Genomic DNA, 20,276 nt, shown 5'->3' on the forward strand with positions numbered 1-20,276 from the left:
TCACTGGGATTTTTTCCCCATTTACAGATCTGATGTTCTACTTTCACATTATGATCATTATCATTCATAAACTTCCGTTAAACCTATTCTATCAAAAAGTTGAATGCTTAAGCTGGCACTATTCCAATTTCCCATGGGCACCCATTTAAAAAAAAATGAAATTAAAACATTTTTTAATGGACTTTATAAAAAGGAATCAGTCCAGAAATTCTCGACTGAACCTTGACAGTGGCCAATCAGAATCCGTCAGTGTTTGGATACAATAGCCCAGAAGGGTGATTCCCCAATTCACGCTATTTAGCTTAACCAGGGAGGGGGTCCAAGAGTTGGTCTTACACAGGGGTCCTTTGGTTACCTTCTGCCACAGTGGGCATAATGTACTTCTATGTGAGGAAGGCACACAGAGACTTTCTGCACCAACACCTCTCAGCATGTAGAGCCGGATATAGATCTGACAGGTCGGGATGAATTGGGAGACAATTGTATGTCTGTGGGGGTAGTTGGATGTCCATCAGCTGACCACCATCTATCAGAAAAGTTAGACAACCCATCCTAAACCTTTAATTAGGGCCAGCGTCATAAACCAGTGTTTCTCAACCCTTTTTTTTTTAGTCATGGCACCCTTTAAAAGTATGCAAATTCTTGAGGCACCCCAGTCTAAAATGTCAGATTTTTAGGGGGGTTCTCATGTGAAAACACAGAAAAAATGGGTTTCCTCCTTCACATTGAAGTGCAGCCTTCAAATCAAGACTTACGCTTCAAATCAAATTCACCCTTTGAATTAGGAGCCACCCTTCACATCAGGAGCCCCTCTTTCACATCAGCAGCCCCCCCTTCACATCAGAGTCCTCCCCTTCACATAAGCAGCCCCCCTTTCACATCAGTCTTCATTCCCGCTTTCCCACTACCACAACATTTTGAGGCACCCCTGAGGAGGCCAGGGGGCACACCAGTGTTCTACGGCACCCTGGTTGACATCCCATGGACACAATACAGTTCTTATTAGACCTTATATATCTGTAGGAAATGTTCTGTAGGAAATGTTGTTAAATGAACAGTAACCGACTTCTTTACTTATAGGACTGTATGTAAAATATACGTGTGACAATATCGAACAATACAGCAAGAATGTTAGGGCCACGGAAGCAAAATAGGAGAAGTGGCCCCATGGGATTGTCGCCCCTATCACCCATGTGTTTTTTAAAACTAATTATATTTGAAGAGGTGTGGAGTGACTGTCATGTACATGTCTCTCTGGGACTGCTTTGCTGGTTCATTCTGCTTTGTCTTTCAGGTTACAAGCTGCATGCTGTTGCCAGGAAGATTTACCTCAGTTGCTGGACAGACCTTCAGTCAGCTGAGCACAGGATTGGTGACAGACTTTTGGCGGGAAAACAGCTGACCAATTAGTGTAACCTTTCCCCCTCTATAGTCACTCCTGTCACTGGACAGTGTCAGCATTTTACCTCAGAACTGCCAGCTGGACTCACCTCTGGATTATCTTCACAATTCCTTTTGGCCTAGTTATTCCACAATCGTTGTTGTGTTTTACTTTATTATTTAAGTTTATTGTTATGGTATGATGGGTGTCAATGGAATGTACAATCTCATGGCCGAAGGTGCAGTGAATTATGGACAATAGTTTGACCTTCAGTAAACTTTATGCATCAGTGTTAATAAATGAATGCCATGGCACTAGAAAGGTCTCAAAAAGTTTCACAAAAAAAACAGTAGTCCTTAACCTCTAGTCCAGCTACTTTTGCCTAGGCCGAGATGATGTCATCAGTCCGCTGCAGGCAGGAAGAAGTATTTCCTCAGTCTCAAAGATCAGACTGTACATTGCATCTTTGCAACAAGGCAAAAGGGATGGTATGCATGTCATTTTTTTCATCCGAGTAATCGAAAAAATAAAAAATCGGCCAAATTAAAATAATCATTAGTTGCAGTACTGCACAAGGAGAGAGCAGTCTTTATTACAGGAAGGGGCGGAGACAAGACCAGTCACCCTGCACAAGGAGAGAGCAGTGAGGGGTCTTTATTACAGGAAGGGGCGGAGACAAGACCAGTCACCCTGCACAAGGAGAGAGCAGTGAGCGGTCTTTATTACAGGAAGGGGCGGAGACAAGACCAGTCATCCTGCACAAGGAGAGAGTAGCAGTGAGCTACTTCCTGAAGCACACCAAGATTCAGGAAGAATACACAGGACTCTTGTATGAGGACAATATTTGCGCATTCCTGGAGTTAAGGTTTAATATGAAACTTGGACTTGCCCTCTTTGTCTGTAGGTGCCCATAGTCAGTTGTTGCCGACTTTGTGCCTTCACGGCTGACTGCCTTTCTCTGTGAGCACCGTGTAGCTTCATCCAGAAACACTAAAGACAATGCGTTTGGCTCAGACCTGTGGGCAACACCTGCAGTGAACCCACAACTGTCAGATATACCAGAACAGGAAACAAGAAACAAAACAGCAACACTTCTTGTTATAGTTGTCATACACAAAGTCCTGATTGCCGATTGATGTCCTGCCTTTGATGTGCTGCAAATGCATCACGATGGATAAAAAAAAAAAAAGTGCATGACTCTTTTTTTTCCCCCGCACCACTTAGTTTATGTTATGTGGTGCAGTACGGTGCCTTGCGCTCTACTGAACAATGCGTTGGGGTGCTATTCCTAATGAACTGCCACACACATGGAACAGGGGTGCAGGCTATGTGCTGAGACTACGAGCGGTAATGTATGTGTTTTAGATCACGATGCTACCACCATGCGTAAGGGCCCATTCACACTTGTGAGTGCTTCAATGCTTTCATGTTTGTGCACAAGCCTGCCAACGCACCTCAACACATGCAAAAAAAAAAAAGCCTCAGGAGCATTTTCAGCAACGGCGCACACCACAGTGATCAGTATATGCACCAGACAGGTTGGCAGGTACTGTGTGTGTGCATTGTGGGCAATTCAAACTGAATGGCATGACAGGGAACATAGTACAGTGTGTTGCGGTAAGTTATAGTGAAACACGCATGTTAGTGGAATGCACAAGTGCGGAGCCAGCCTAGGGGTCTGTGCCCATGGGCTATTTCGTGTCAGATGGGTTTTGCATTCCCACACACTTCTATGGGGGGAATGCAAAGCCCGTTTTGAAGCAGGTCAAATGCAGGTCAAAGGAACGCCAAATGCAGATCAGATGGAGGCAAACGGTAGGCCAAATAGGTCAGAAGGAGGCAAAATGCATATTAGAAGGAGATAGAGGCCAAATGCATATCTGATGGAGGCTAACAGTAGGCCAAATACAGGTCAGAAGGAGATAGAGGTCAAATCATTATCAGATGGAGGCCAAAAGGTAGCCAAATGCAGGTCAGAAGGAGGCCAAATGCAGGTCAGAAGGAGGCCAAATGCAGGTCAGAAAGAAGCCAACGGTAGGCAAAATGCATATGAGATGGAGGCCAACTGCAGGTCCAATGCACCTGTCAATGGATTCCGCATGATCTCAGAAGCGTCTCACAGTGATGACATCTAATGCTTTCTACACGGAGTCCAAAATCCATCTTCACAGCTATTAGGATAAGGACAGACATGCATACGGCCATAACCTGCATTTGCATACGTTTGAGAAGTGCTGGTTGCACGTTCCCCCTTTTTCCCTCTACACCCAAAAAGGTAGAAGAACTGGTTTTGCCTGAAGTCCCGGCCTTGGAGTCGACTACACAAGACTGGAATGTCAGGAAGGGGTTGAGCGTCGTGCACCTGACTATTGTACGCTTGTGTTATGGTGGAAGAGCTGGCACCACATCATGAATGGTCACACCATTGGTTTATTAAAAAGATCTTCAAAATGCTCCAAGAACCCCAAAATCAGGGCAGCGTCTGGTATACAAACACCCAGCACCTCTTCATCCTACACTTCAATGTGTGTACATCAGTGACCTTATTAGAGGTACCGTCACTAAACTAAGTGTAAGCCCAAATCACTACAATATCTGATCAGCTGTAACTTGTTATTACCATTTCATAATGTTTAAATTTGCAACTTATTATTAAAATAATATCTACTGACCTTATATAACAGTCATTGTTTAGGCACTTCCTGTTACAAGGTGACAACAATCTGTTCCTGTCAACCAGTTGTGCCCTTGGGTTGTCACATGGGCCTCAGATGGAGAAGACAAGTGGCCATTTCGGCACACATTACACAGGCCTGGTCCACTGTAGTCACCATTACGAAACCGCACTGATAAAAGGTGGAGCCATCGCTGGAGTGAGTGAAGACAGGAAGTGCCTCCAAAGAGGATCCAGGAGATCAGTAGCACTGGGTGGAAATAGGTAATTACCTAAAACATGACAAATGCTTATGATACACAATGCTTTAGAAAATTAAATGTCATTTAGTTTGGGTTTAGGTCTGCTTTAAAGGGATCCCGTCATGGAGCAACATGGGGGCTGTCATGCTGACCCTCTGTCTCCAATTCCGAGCAACCGACCCATTGTGTTCCATAGCGTGCCACCGACCCATTGTGTTCCATAGCGTGCCTCCGACCCATTGTGTTCCATAGCGTGCCTCCGACCCATTGTGTTCCATAGCGTGCCTCCGACCCATTGTGTTCCATAGCGTGCCTCCGACCCATTGTGTTCCATAGCGTGCCTCCGACCCATTGTGTTCCATAGCGTGCCTCCGACCCATTGTGTTCCATAGCGTGCCTCCGACCCATTGTGTTCCATAGCGTGCCTCCGACCCATTGTGTTCCATAGCGTGCCTCCGACCCATTGTGTTCCATAGCGTGCCTCCGACCCATTGTGTTCCATAGCGTGCCTCCGACCCATTGTGTTCCATAGCGTGCCTCCGACCCATTGTGTTCCATAGCGTGCCTCCGACCCATTGTGTTCCATAGCGTGCCTCCGACCCATTGTGTTCCATAGCGTGCCTCCGACCCATTGTGTTCCATAGCGTGCCTCCGACCCATTGTGTTCCATAGCGTGCCTCCGACCCATTGTGTTCCATAGCGTGCCTCCGACCCATTGTGTTCCATAGCGTGCCTCCGACCCATTGTGTTCCATAGCGTGCCTCCGACCCATTGTGTTCCATAGCGTGCCTCCGACCCATTGTGTTCCATAGCGTGCCTCCGACCCATTGTGTTCCATAGCGTGCCTCCGACCCATTGTGTTCCATAGCGTGCCTCCGACCCATTGTGTTCCATAGCGTGCCTCCGACCCATTGTGTTCCATAGCGTGCCTCCGACCCATTGTGTTCCATAGCGTGCCTCCGACCCATTGTGTTCCATAGCGTGCCTCCGACCCATTGTGTTCCATAGCGTGCCTCCGACCCATTGTGTTCCATAGCGTGCCTCCGACCCATTGTGTTCCATAGCGTGCCTCCGACCCATTGTGTTCCATAGCGTGCCTCCGACCCATTGTGTTCCATAGCGTGCCTCCGACCCATTGTGTTCCATAGCGTGCCTCCGACCCATTGTGTTCCATAGCGTGCCTCCGACCCATTGTGTTCCATAGCGTGCCTCCGACCCATTGTGTTCCATAGCGTGCCTCCGACCCATTGTGTTCCATAGCGTGCCTCCGACCCATTGTGTTCCATAGCGTGCCTCCGACCCATTGTGTTCCATAGCGTGCCTCCGACCCATTGTGTTCCATAGCGTGCCTCCGACCCATTGTGTTCCATAGCGTGCCTCCGACCCATTGTGTTCCATAGCGTGCCTCCGACCCATTGTGTTCCATAGCGTGCCTCCGACCCATTGTGTTCCATAGCGTGCCTCCGACCCATTGTGTTCCATAGCGTGCCTCCGACCCATTGTGTTCCATAGCGTGCCTCCGACCCATTGTGTTCCATAGCGTGCCTCCGACCCATTGTGTTCCATAGCGTGCCTCCGACCCATTGTGTTCCATAGCGTGCCTCCGACCCATTGTGTTCCATAGCGTGCCTCCGACCCATTGTGTTCCATAGCGTGCCTCCGACCCATTGTGTTCCATAGCGTGCCTCCGACCCATTGTGTTCCATAGCGTGCCTCCGACCCATTGTGTTCCATAGCGTGCCTCCGACCCATTGTGTTCCATAGCGTGCCTCCGACCCATTGTGTTCCATAGCGAGCCACCGACCCATTGTGTTCCATAGCAAGCCCCTGACCCATTGTGTATCATAGCGAGCTTCAACACAGAGTCACTGACCCCTTGGCTTCAATACCGAGTCACCGACCCATTGGCTTCAATACCGAGTCACCGACCCACTGGCTTCAACACCGAGTCACCGACCCATTGGCTTCAACACCGAGTCACTAACAAGAAGCTAGAATGCAGATCAGGAAAGTTGGAGAGACGTCACAAGTTCTAATATACATGTATCTGATCAGAGACTCAAAGTATGGAAGCCATAGGATCCACATAACAGCCAGGCAACTGGTATTTTCAAAAGGGAAGGTTGGCAATGGCGGCCTCCATGGTTCTCTCCTGATATGACACGTGTGGGAATGACCCCAACCCAGTGGAAGTTGGTGTTTGCATACAACATACAGCCTTGTACAAAGGGCAATGTCAGCTTTCAGCCAATCAGAATACAGCTTTTACATCCTTATAGCAATACTAAAGAGGTGCAGTATAGAGACACATGTAGTATACAAGGAGCCTGACACTGTACACAGGAAGAGGATATTCATTAGAAATGTACAAAGTTCAGGAAACCATACTGGCCGGCCTCATACCCAAAACACAAAGTGTGAACCCGAGCAACGTTCCCCCCTATAATCAGACACGGCACCCTTCAAAAATATGCAAAATCCCCAGGCACCCCAGTCTAAAATGTAACACACGACGTGTGGCCCTTCTAAAATCCATACCAGACCCTTATCCCAGAACTCACGCATCAGAGTCCCCCCTTCAAATCAAGAGCCCCCTTTACCTCAGGGGCCCCCCTTCACATCAGGAGCGCCCTACTTTCATATTAGGAGTACCTCCTTTAAAAGCATGATGCTAAGGCACCCCTGAGGAAGCCAGAAGCCACCCCAGGATGCCACAGCACCTGGCTCAGAAAGGCGGAGCTTGAGAATGACATATAGAGTGTTGATTGTAATATACTGTACACAGGTGTATACTGATCCCCAGCGCACACATCTATTCCCGAATACATTCTAGGCTGAGATCATTAAAGAAGAACTCCGGGACAACATTTATATTAACCCTTGCAGTGGGGCTACCCCCGCACTGCAAGGGTTAACTGCTTGTTTGTGTCTAGGGACTAAAATAACATAGATATACTCACCCAATCCTCCGAGCCGGCCTGCGCTCCCTCCAGCCTGTCTCCCCCTCCCCAGCTGCAGCAATAACATGTCTCTCCACGTCCTTGCAACCAATACACTGTATTGTACGTGATGACTCAAGGACTCCTAGACTTCTGCAGAAGAAGGGGAGAGACGCTTTAAGAGCTGATTAGGTGAGTATAATTTTTTTATTTTTTTTTACCCTTGACAAAAACGAGCAGCTAACCCTTGCAGTGTAGGTGGGTATAACTTATTTTTTTAAATAGACACAAACAAGTGGTTAACCCTTCCAGTGCCGGGGGTAGCCCCACTGCAAGGGATAATAGAAACATTTCCTGCTAGAGTTCTTCTCTTCTAAGGAAGATTTAATAAACATGAAGCAACCCTCCGTGTGATGTAGAAGAGGTATTCATATAGATGGCCACTAAACCCCTTCACACAGTCTCAGAGGCAGGAGGGCCCCCCAACACAGGAAGGTAAGAGCCCCATGTGACCTCCTGAGGCATATGTGCCCTCCGAGCCATAGGTGACCCCCTCGAGTCAAAGGTGACCCCCTCCCAAGTCATATGTGACCCTCCCGCTGAGTCAATGTGACCTCCGAGCCATAGGTGACCCCCTCGAGTCAAAGGTGACCCCCTCCCAAGTCATATGTGACCCTCCCGCTGAGTCAATGTGACCTCCGAGCCATAGGTGACCCCCTCGAGTCAAAGGTGACCCCCTCCCAAGTCATATGTGACCCTCCCGCTGAGTCAATGTGACCTCCGAGCCATAGGTGACCCCCTCGAGTCAAAGGTGACCCCCTCCCAAGTCATATGTGACCCTCCCGCTGAGTCAATGTGACCTCCGAGCCATATGTGACCCCCCGAGTCATATGTGACCTCTGAGCCACTGGTTGACAAGTGCTGCTCTACAGTACAAAGTCTCATGAAAAAGAGGTATAAAGTACGGCCGGGCGGGCAACTCCAGCCCTCCAGCTAGGTTTTAACTACAACTGCCATCATGCTTCTGCCCGTGGGAGTCATGCCTGTTGCTGTCAGAGTCTTGCAATGCCTCCTGGGACTTGTAGTTCCACGACAGCTGGAGGGTCGGTGTTGCCCACCCCTGTTGTACAGAATACAATCACTCACATAGCTAAGAGCAGGAAGTAAAGGGGTGGTCAGATGAATATGGAATTTAGGGGCCACTCTGTCCACTCCAGGAGCCAGCAAGTTTTCTGTTTTATCAGGAGTCAGCTCCATTGGAAACCTCAAATGTTCGGCTGCCGCCGGCTGTAAATGTTACGGAAGCATTGGCGACCCGGCTCCTGGGATTGCCCAACCCCGCTCCAGCCGCATCCATCAACCAGGATATGTCATAAAACAAATATGAAGAAGAAGGAGAGCGTCACCCGTGTCACCTTCTGTAATCTGTGCAGATTTGGATATCAGAGACACAGACACACATACATGTCACACATGTACATTGCATACATGTAATCTCAGGAAATGAGGATACATGTGAGTGGACATCTGACACATACTGGGGGAAATCCAGAATAACTGCAGCAAGACAGAATCTGGAGCAGTTGCCCATGGCAACCCATCAGTTTCTCCGTTTCATGTTCGAAGCTGATGATAGGTAGCTATGGGCAACTGCTCCCAGTTTTTATGAATTGAGCGTAGTAGAGGGCACTCATCATGTACACGATCTCCACCTGTGACAGCCATACACTACAATACACAGCATACAGATCACACACAGGGCAGGGGGTGTCCTCCGTGTCCCCAGTCAGCACGATCCCCCCTCCTTCCCCTCTCAGGGGTCCCCCTCTTACTTGTAGACAGGAACCTGAAGTTGACCATGGCTGGATGCAGAAGCGCAGACGGAGACTACTCTTGGCTGTACTGCGCATGCTCGGGAATAGGTTCCTTGGTTCTTCTCGCCACGCCCTCGTCGGACTGGTCTAGCTACTAGTGGGGGATAGATAATGAGGTGGGCGGGTTCACATTCCTGGCTAAGTGGCTAGCCCCGCCCTCCGCTAGCCCGTCTATCCATGCCCCGACAGTGTTACATAGACTCAGGCTCATCATGTTGTATGTCTCTGTTCCATGTCTCCGCCTGGAGAGACAAGGAAGGTGCATGCACCATTTTTTTCAACCGCAACACATGGTATTGTGGAACCGCGTAGTGGGACGCAATCAAGAGCATTGCAGGTGGGAGGTGCTTTTGGGGTGGCATATAAATGAATGGCAACGTAACACAGGGCTGTCTTTAATATTGATTGGACCCATGGTAAGCATTTTATTGGGGCCCCTAATTGCCAGGCTCCCGCCCCCCAGAGCACAGTGTCCTCCTCCTACAAGGCAGATAGGAGGAGACGTCAGAGAGAGACGTGACCCCGCGGGGGAGGTCACGGGACGCAGCGTGAGGCAGGGATGGAGCAACACTTTGCGATGCCGATCACATGGTGAACAGAACGGTGCCGTGTGTGTATCGGGCTGAAGGGGCAGCTGCTTTGGGCCCCACAGCAATGACCGGGGCAACTGCCCCTTTTGCCCCGCGTTAAAGACGGCCCTGTCAACACACAGTAGGTGCGCTGTGTGGTAGCGAGCGTTTATTGCACGGAACTGTGTGATGCATGTGGTGGGAACAAGCCCTTAAGGAGGAACTCCAGGATATTTAAACGTTAACCCTTGCAGTGGGGCTACCCCAGCATTGCAAGGGTTAACTGCTCGTCTTTCTCTAGGGGAGCGAATAAGAAAAAACCCCTCACCCAATCCTCTGTCCCGCCTGCACTGATAGACCAGTCCTTGCAGCCTAGTGCTCCATCATTGGTGTCACTGGGAGGAATAGTGCCCCATCATTGGTGTCACTGGGAGGAATAGTGTCCCATCATTGGTGTCACTGGGAGAAATAGTGCCCCATCATTGGTGTCACTGGGAGGAATAATGCCCCATCATTGGTGTCACTGGGAGGGATAGTGTCCCGTCATTGGTGTCACTGGGAGGAATAGTGTCCCGTCATTGGTGTCACTGGGAGGAATAGTGCCCCATCATTGGTGTCACTGGGAGGAATAATGCCCCATCATTGGTGTCAGGGGGAGGAATACTGCCCCATCATTGGTGTCACTGGGAGGGATACTGCCCCATCATTGGTGTCACTGGGAGGAATAATGCCCCATCATTGGTGTCAGGGGGAGGAATACTGCCCCATCATTGGTGTCACTGGGAGGAATAGTGCCCCATCATTGTTGTCACATGGAGGAATAATGCCCCATCATTGGTGTCACTGGGAGGCATACTGCCCCGTCATTGGTGTCACATGGAGGAATAATGCCCCCGTCATTGGTGTCACTGGGAGGAATAGTGCACCATCATTGGTGTCACTGGGAGGAATAATGCCCCATCATTGGTGTCACTGGGAGGGATAGTGTCCCATCATTGGTGTCACTGGGAGGAATAGTGTCCCGTCATTGGTGTCAGTGGGAGGAATAGTGCCCCATCATTGGTGTCACTGGGAGGAATAATGCCCCATCATTGGTGTCACTGGGAGGAATAGTGCCCCAAGGACTAGACAAAGGCAAACAAAGGGCCTCATTTGGCCTGTGGATTGATGTTTGGGGACCACTATCCTAGAGGGCAGACATTAGGCTGCCAGGCCGTCTGATTTACCAGTGACTGGTTGGTAAGAGTTGGTACCATGAGTTGGTACCATGACTTCTGGCTATGTTCACTCAAATTCACTCACTACTGCAGCTGTAAAGTACATGCAAACCCTAATAATGGACTTATCTTTTCTTCCCTTATGGTTTGTTCAATTTACCATTGGAAATGTTTTGCTTTGTCTGTCTAATACGTATAGTACAATCCCTTTTGATCCTGCCGGAAATCTTGTGAGCCGATACCTACCTGTGCTCTCTGTTATCAGTCACATTGTTCCCAGTTTTCTGTGTGGACATCAGTGCACCTCCTCCCATTGTCACCCTAGGACAGAAAGTGTGTTAGTGGCAGGATCAGCTAGGTGAAAATAAAGGGAAGAAAGCAAAGCACCACATCTATGGAGGGGTAAGCTGCAATATCCTGATATCATGTACTTGGCAGTAGACATGTGCGATTCGTTTCGTTCCGAATCGAAATTCGGACGAATTTTCGTAAATTCGGACATTCGGATGTATCCGAATTACAGACATAACGAATGCAAACGAATCCGAATTTCCATTTCCAAAATTCGGTAGCGTTCGCACAAACGTTCGTTTCGTTTTCTGTTCTTATTTGTTTCTTATTCGTTTCGTTCGTTGGAGCAAAGTGACATTAGAGAAGGAGAAAAATATTTTTTCCCCCTCAAATGTCACTTTTGCTGCAAACGAACGAAACGAATAAGAACAGAAAACGAAACGAACGTTCGTGCGAACGCTACCGAATTTCGTCCGAATCCGAATTCCGAATCCGAATTGACTTTCACACCCGAATCCCGAAAAACGAAATAACACAAATCCGAATTTAAAACGAAACGAAACGAATTTTTTGGCAGTGCACATGTCTACTTGGCAGTTCTTTCACGCACACTTGGCTGACCTCTAGTGGACAATATCAGAATTACACACTTTCATAAACATTGCTATCACATCTTTCTCTATTTCACATTTGTTTTACTTTCATTTTTTCAGCTGTACACAGCAAATGTTCTGCAGATTCCTTGTTCTTTATCAGAATTTCAATGAGCTGCTTTTATAAATGGCCTAAACCCTAAACCAGCCCTATTAGGGCAATGCAAAGCATGTTAAACACTGGAAAAACTTCAATAAGGTATCCAAGCATTGTAAAAGCTCCACCGCCATTTCTTTTTCTCTTCATCGCCCATTCTCTATCCCTTGCTTACCTCTAAGCTACATATACATATAGATTTCTTATTTATGTACATAAGCCTTTTAAAGCGTACGACAACCCTAACAATGAACTGCTCCTATTTGGTCTCTTATATATACCATTGATAGTGTTTTATTGTATCTGTATGGTAAGTGCAAAAATGACCTGCTGATCCTGCCAGAAATCTCGTGAGCTGATAAATTCCTGTTCTCTCTGCTTCTACAGTTATCATTGTTCTCAGCTATCTCCGAAGACCACAGAACAACACACACTTATGTCATGAAGAAGAGGAAAGGGACGGTGTCTTGAAGTCCTGTCTTGTTTCTGTTGTCCTGATACAGTAGGGTGAGTGAGCGTTGTCACCCTATGACAGGAGATGTGTTACTGGCAGAATACCCAGGTAAAAATAAAGGAAAAAGAGCCTGAAAAAAGAAAACTAATGCAGCCACCACTGCTAAAGGTACACCCATCTAGAACTGTGTAAGACCCTCATTTGCTTTCTAAACAGCATTCATTGTTTGCAGCATGGATTTAAGATGGTGACTTTCCTTGGGAATGTTGCTCTATGCCGCTGTCTGAGGAAGCTTGGTACAGGTGAAACGCATCAGTTCAAATGCTACTTTACCTCCACAGAGGCCCCAGCGTTGACCCAGCGGGACGCCTTCCTGCCTACGATTACCAGGAGAAACCAGCTTCCACTACCTGCCAGGGTTGTTTTCTATACAGCAGTCCTGATCAGCAATGGCGGCACCCTTTAATATCGGGTGAGCGCGTTCTAATTCCGAATCATATCGATCACACTTATGTCGGATCGGCTGTTTGATATCTACGGACGGATACATCCATGGAGTCTGCATTCACGGTTATACAGAGGCCACCTAACTAATAAAGGGCACCTGTCAACGTACTTCCCTTGCAAGGAACTTCTTTATGTGCATTTTACATTTCTAACACGAGGTTATGCACCACCATTTTGTTCCCCAGTCAGAACTGGGAGCTGAAGTGTCACGCTACAACTCAGTCGGCTGTGGCTCGCAGATCCGACTGCCATTCGGAAAGACTTTGTTGTTGTTATATGACATCGGGTCCAGAATGTTAACAAAGGGGCGGAACAAGCCCCGTGACGTCACCACTCGCTCCGCCCATTTGTTTAGATCCGCGCCGGAGCTGTCATTTTATGGGTCGAGTTCGGACGGGTCGTCTGCCCTTTTTTAAAATTTTGGCTTGTTTGGGGTCGTCGTTCATCGTGATTAACATAGATCTACATCGCTGGACGACTTGATCGATGTTGGATTACATAGTTGGGTCTTTTCTTGTTTTTTAAACATTAACCCCTTCGTGACTGACGACGTACAGTGTACGTCGCCAGCATCGGGGCTGTTTAAACAGACTCAAAACAGTTTTTGTGTCTTTTGTTCAATTAAAGGATTTTTGCAAAAGTCTTGTGTGTTTATTTACTTTTTATTTAACCCTTTAGTGAATGACTAGGGGTAACAACTACCCCTTACTCATTCACCACAAGGGGGGGCATATAAACGGGAGTACCCAGATGCAAATAAGCCCCCCTTCCCGCAGACCCACACAACCACCGGGCCAGGGTTGTGGGGAATAGGTCCTTGTCCTCATAGCCATGGGGACAAAGTGCTTTTTAAGGGGTCCCCCCCTCCCCCTGGCAAAGCACCCTCGCCATATCGAGGGCATGTGGCCTGGTATGGTTCAGGGTGGGTGACACTCGCTTGTGTACCCCCCTTTCCTGCCCTTCCAGGCCAGTTCCCACATTAAGGGTCTGGTTTAGAATCCCTACACGGAACTCCACGTTTTTTGTTGGTGTCCAGCCAGAATACACTGAGGCTTAGCCCTAAAGAAAAGCTATAAAAAGTTGTTTTGTTTTAGACGTACAGGATCTATGCGTTTAGCGCACAGTATTGCATAACATCGCACACTAGGCATGCTGGTGCATTGGCTGATTCTCAGGGCCTCAGGCTCAAAGTGATGCATGTTTTTAGCATAAACAATGGAATTGCATGCTAGGTATGCTGGTCCATTGCCACTGATTCTCAGGACCTATTCACGCCACAACACAACACTGCATATTGCAGAACACACTGCACCACACATTAGGTGCACTGCCACTGATTCTGAGGGCCCAATCACACCACATGGGAACCATGCGTTTAGCATACAGCACATGCTACATGCATTACATTCCCATGAAATTCCCAATGGCACCGATCACTTCCCTATCTATTGAGCCGGCGTGCGACAGTTACATTGTCACACGTCGGCTCGAACTATGAGGTTGAGTTTAAATCACTCACCTCATAGTTCTCTTTAAGGAAGTCATACCAGTACGAGATGGAATCTGGTTGCTTTAGATACTGCGCTTTGTTCTGTACGGTTTTACTGAATAAGCCCGACACAGAGGGGCCTGTTTATGAAAGATCTGCATAGCTTATACAGTATGTCCAGCAAAACCCCATGTACATTTGTTCAGTGCGAATTAACCAGCTGTACCGAAAATGGGGCAACAACAAATGTTCTTAGTGTAAGTTCTCTTCTGGTCCTATGTTCAATAGGTTAATTCATAAAAATCAGTGAATGTTAGGCTACGAAAGCAAAATAAGAAAAGTGGCCCCATGGGATTGTCGCCCCTATTACCCATGTGTTTTTTAAAACTAATTATATTTGAATAGAGGTGTGGAGTGACTGTCATGTACATGCCTCTCTGGGACTGCTTTGCTGGTTCTTTCTGCTTTGTCTTTCAGGTTACAAGCTGCATGCTGTTGCTAGGAAGATTTACCTCAGTTGCTGGACAGACCTTCAGTCAGCTGAGCACAGGATTGGTGAAATACTTTTGGCGGGAAAACAGCTGACCAATGAGTGTAACCTTCCACCTCTATAGTCACTCCTGTCAGTGGACAGTGTCAGCAGTAACATCAGGACTCACCTCTGGATTATCTTCACAATTCCTTTTGGATCTTTTCACCTGCTTCTCCGCCCACCCTCCCCTTTACTGTACTTTCCCTTGTTGCGGTCAATCTTTATGGGGTAGTATTGCTGCTTAAGTCGTAGTGGCTAAGCATGCTGGTCTGTTAATGGTTAACAGAGGTTTTGTTTGGTAATAAAGGTTAAAGTCTATTTATTGGTTAACTTGATTAAAACCCAAATAAAGGGGCCGCGGCCTATAGTTATTCCACATTCATTGTTGTGTTTTACTTTATTATTTAGGTTTATTGTTATGGTATGATGGGTGTCAATGGGGAGTACAATCCCATGGGGAACATACTACATTATGGCCACAGGATGGAGCTGAGGATCATAGGAAATAAATACATGTTGGTAAGGAGATACAATTCAAGAGACTGCTTAAGGCAGCGGTTCTTGGTTCTCAACCTGTGGGTCGGGACCCCTTCGGGGGTCGAATTACAATTTGCCAGGGGTCGCCGGGAGTCTCCCGCTATTAGATAGCGGCTCCCGGCCGCCCGGGAGGGAAACACTTTCTCCCAGAAAGGTTTAATTTGCTCGATCGAGCAGAGTAAACCTTTCGCTGCAATCGTTTTTTTATTTTATTTCTGACATCGGAGCCCCGGCCGCCGTAAGTCAGAAAAAAATAAATCAGCATTGGAATGCATAGCTACATTCCTATTGGCTATTTCACTTTGCAATAGCAAACTAGCTATTCCACCTGCCCACTGCTGCTGTCAATCAGAGTTCTCCATCAGGTCCCCATCTAGTGATTATCATCATTATTATTATTAATAATAAAAGCTGACACCCTCGGCTTGTGTTATATGGTTTGCCATTTTAGGTGTTACAACAGTGGTTCTCAATCTGCGGGTCGCTGTGTCATTTTTGCTGTGCTAGGTGAGAGTCCTCCTCAGCCCTCTCCTAGCGCAGCAGTGTCAGTTCTCCCGCCACGCCAACCAGATGTCACTGCAGCAGCCGCGTCAACCCTAACTTTTACCGTTGGGGGTCACCACAACTTGGCAAATGTTACCAATGGGCCCCGGCCCTAGAAAGGTTGAGAACCACTGGCTTAAGGCCTCATTCACACTGCCGCACGTATATGCGCGTATGTGCGTATTGTACCATATGCAAATAAATGGCTCCATACACACAGCCGCGTATAGAGCCGTATATTTGCGTAGCGTATATATGCACGAAAACAGAATGGAACAGAGATGCGTCCGGGCAGCGTATTTCTGCGTATTTACGCGCATATATACGCTTGTTTGCGCGTACAGCACATAAAAAATTCCATTACGAGTGATGCATTCTGGGATTGCGTATACGCCATATAGACGCGTATATACGCAATATACAATTTTGCTTGCGTTGTGTGTGAATGAGGCCTAAAGGAGAACTATGAGGTGAGTGCTTTTTCACTCATCCTCATAGTTCTAGCCGACCTGTGACAATGAAACTGTCACAGGTCGGCTCAGTAGATGGTGAAGTGAGCGAACACATACCAGTGCTCACTTCCTGTCACAGCTCTCTGCCGTGACAGGGGAGTGGCTGGATTCCCCCCTCCCTGATCCTCCAGCGCTGACTGGCGGAACGGACGGGGAGGGCGCGGGTATAGCTGGCTCTGCCTCTAGTTAGGCAGAGCCTATCTAGAGGCTCTGCCTATCTAGAGGAATGCACTGATACCATTTTTTTTGTGCATCAAGTACCGATATTCTTGCCGATACCAAATACCGTTAAGGAAGCCAGGCGGCATGTAAAGACTCGCCACCCTACTTCCTGATTAGCAGTGAAGCTGTCTCCATGCTTCCTGTCACTAGGTAACGAGAAAGCATGGAGCCGGCTTTCTGGCCAATCAGGAAGTCAGGTGCCGTGTAATGACGTGGCACCCAGCTTCCTGATTGGCCAGGAAGCCATGAGGTGATGAGGAAGCATGAAGCCGGCTTCCCTGCCAATCAGAAAGCCGGGCGCCGCGTCATTACACGGCGCCTGGTTTTCTGATTGGTCGGGAAGCTGGCCAATCAGGAAGCCGGGCAGAGTGTAATGACTCGCTGCCAAGCTTCCTGATACCGGAAGTATCGGGCTAGGCATCGGAGCATTTGGGCGAGTAACGAGTACTCGCCCAAATACTGGGCATCGGCACCGATACTAGTACCAATGGATCCCTAATTTCAATATAAAACATAATCGAAACATTACATGTCAGAATAACAAAAACAGATTAAGTTTCGTTAAATCATCTTTTTATGGGTTGTTAATTGACCACAACAGCTTGGAAAAGATAAAACATAACAACAAGTAATTACAGCAGCAAAAAAAAAAAAAATGATACATCTCTCTTCAATCAGCAAGACTCATGCCCAACGTATCCATAATAAAGCCTCCTTTTACAAAGGACATTCTAAGTAGTCTCAACAGTTCATCGGCACACACAGATGAACTCAATATCTCTTCGATATGATTAGACGCTGAAGCTAGCGTTTCGGCACCTCGCAAGGACCCTTCATCAGAGCGACATAGTGACAACGTTGTCAATATGTCGCTCTGATGAAGGGTCCCAGCGAGGTCCCGATGCACTAGCTTTAGCTTCTAAGCAGATCAAAGAGATATTAAATTCATCTGTGTGTGTGCCGATGAACTGTTGAGACTATTCTGAGTTTTGCACGGCGCCATCCATGTGATCACCAGAGCACCACCACCATTGGAAGGTTGCAGACCGTAAGAACTGCGGGTGGTTCCTGGAAACAATTATGGATATTTTAAGGGTTAATCCGCTTCATACTGATAGGTGATATCTAAAGCCTGTGGGTGAATCAACGTATTACCATCTACCGAAGATTGAATGATCAGATTGAGTTCTAATCTTTCCACATTCTAAACACAACCAGGGGAGAAAATTGAGGGCGTTGGGGCAGGCATTGACCTATGTGCAGAGAGAGCACCTCACCAGGCAGTTGTACACATCTCCCCACAACTGGGACAGGCCCCTCTTTGGCAAAAGCAGAAATGAGGCACTGAAGTCAGAAGATGGGTCAAGATCATGATCAGGTACAATGGCCCTGGTCCACTCAACAAAAGACAGGGTATCCATTGAACTTGCCCCATTTTGAGGGTTCACGTTGTCATTAACTTTTATATCAATTTTTAATTTAAAAAAAAAAGGTATCAGACGAAGAGAGGGCGCTGTTCTTGATTTCTTTTTCTGCACGTGCTCAGAGTTATCCCAACCTACAATTGAAAAGCAGCCCCTCTGGTGAGATTATCTAGAATTTGGTCTCTTGGGTCCTTGGAAGAGTGAGAACTTTCCGCCAAAGCGCTGAACAGGATTATGCGCCATCTTGAGGGTTCACGTGTATAAAGTCAAATGAGAGCACCAAAACAGTCTTAGGGTCCAAAAACGTTATCAGTAGTATTGGTTCACAGGTGACAATTAAAAGGGCAGCCAGCACGTATTGGGGGCTCAAAGGCCTCCCCCTTCTTCAGAGTTTAAATATCAAGGGTAAGCATAAGAATGGCACGCATCACCTAGAGTTAATTATATGCCGTATAGGGTATAGCTAGAATGAATGTAACACTGTTCATGTATCAGACTATAGTCTATACAGCAAATAATTAAATCTTATTGTGTGTCCTTATGATTACCCATTAAGTTGAAGCCCTGAAGAAGGGGAGGGCTCATCCCTGAAACACGTTGGATGTTCTATGTTGAACATTAGACGTTTTTGCACTCTAAAGCTGGCCATACACCTATAAATTATCTGCAGATTTTCTATGGTCACATGGAAAAAGTGCAACAGATTCCTCCATCTACGCTACACTGCGTGGATGGAGGAATCTCCCACTGGGCCAAGCTTCAGTATCTTCCTAGTCAGCCCCACTGGCTGTCAAAATACCTGAACAATCTGATTGGATGCAGGCATTGTTCAGGTGTTATAAAAGCCAGCAGGGCAAACTAGCAAGATACTAAAGCTTGGCCCAGTGGGAGATTCCTCCATCCACGCAGTGTAGCGTAGATGGAGGAATCTGTTGCACTTTTTCCATCTGACCATAGAAGATCTGCAGATACTCTATAGGTGTATGGCCAGCTTTAGACTGTCTGGCACCATTAGGCTCTTTATCATTGTGTTGTTCACTCAGTGTGCACAGTATAAGCCATCTGTTAATAGAAACCAGTGGAATGCATTGTAGAGCATACGGTTTATCCGTACAGGTAAGTTCATGACAGGGAATCATGACGCAGTCACACATGAGTCTATGCACTAGGTGACCAATTGCATGTGCAAGACTGCACCGTCTTACAGGACAATCCCTAACTCACCCACATCCTAACCTCCTAGGCAAGAACTGGTGTCAGACATGACATTGGCAAAATACAATAAAGCATCCATAACTAGGGGAACCAAGTGTGACGGATATCTCCTCCCGTGCAGCATTGTGTTTAATACTAAATTGCAATTGCTCTTTAAGTGCTACAACACCTGAAGGGATGAAGAGTTATATAGCCAGAGCACAAAATACACAGACCTGAGTCGGGAGACTGCTTGTCAAGGAGGTAACCAGGATCACCACCAGTTGAGTAGAGCCTTTGATTTATCCAAAGTTCTACAAATCAATACTGAATCCGGCTGAAATAACGTCCTGATCTCAAAGCTTTGCTTATATACAATCCTAGTTCTATGAAATGTTCTCCCAGATTCACCTGTTGGCATTTCAGCAGCTATATTGTAACAGTAAAGTCCCCCTTAAAGGAGAACTATGGGGTCAGTGCTTTTCCCCATAGTTCTCCTTAGGGTAACGGGAGGACACAAACTAGCGTCCTCCCGTCACCCAAAGCTCAGTACAGCTGTAGCTCGCGGTATACTGAGACGCCGCAGCCGGAACGGATCCCGACAATTCTGTCTGGATCCACCCAGATGCGTGAGTGACAGCTGGCTCTGCCTATCTAGAGGCAGAGCCAGCTGTATCCGCCCCCTTCGCCGTCCATTCCCCCAGTCAGCACTGGCGGATCGGACGGAGGGGAATCCCTGCAGGGAGCCATGAGTGACCATCACGGCTCTCTGCACGGATAGATCGAGAAGTGAGCCGACCTGTGAGTTTCATTGTCACAGGTCGGCTCAGATTGTGAGGCTGAGTGAAAATCACTGACCTCATAATTCTCCTTTAAAGTCACAAATCCCAGTAAAGAGCCATCATCATCATTATATATATATATA

General features: G+C 47.4%; 1 protein-coding gene across 1 annotated transcript in view; it reads right to left on the reverse strand.

Annotated features, from left to right (window-relative positions):
* FAM3B (family with sequence similarity 3 member B) overlaps positions 1-9,102 on the reverse strand; it is a 45,970-nt gene extending 36,868 nt beyond the window's left edge. The window contains exon 1 of the mRNA XM_018552697.1: positions 9,069-9,102. Within this exon, the coding sequence (XP_018408199.1) occupies positions 9,069-9,096 (28 nt within the window). The 5' untranslated portion in view covers positions 9,097-9,102. The remainder of the gene's footprint in view (positions 1-9,068) is intronic.
* Positions 9,103-20,276: the final 11,174 nt, after the last annotated feature.

Source organism: Nanorana parkeri, unplaced genomic scaffold, assembly GCF_000935625.1.
Source record: "Nanorana parkeri isolate BGI_ZX_2015 unplaced genomic scaffold, ASM93562v1 scaffold95, whole genome shotgun sequence".
NCBI lineage: Eukaryota > Metazoa > Chordata > Amphibia > Anura > Dicroglossidae > Nanorana > Nanorana parkeri.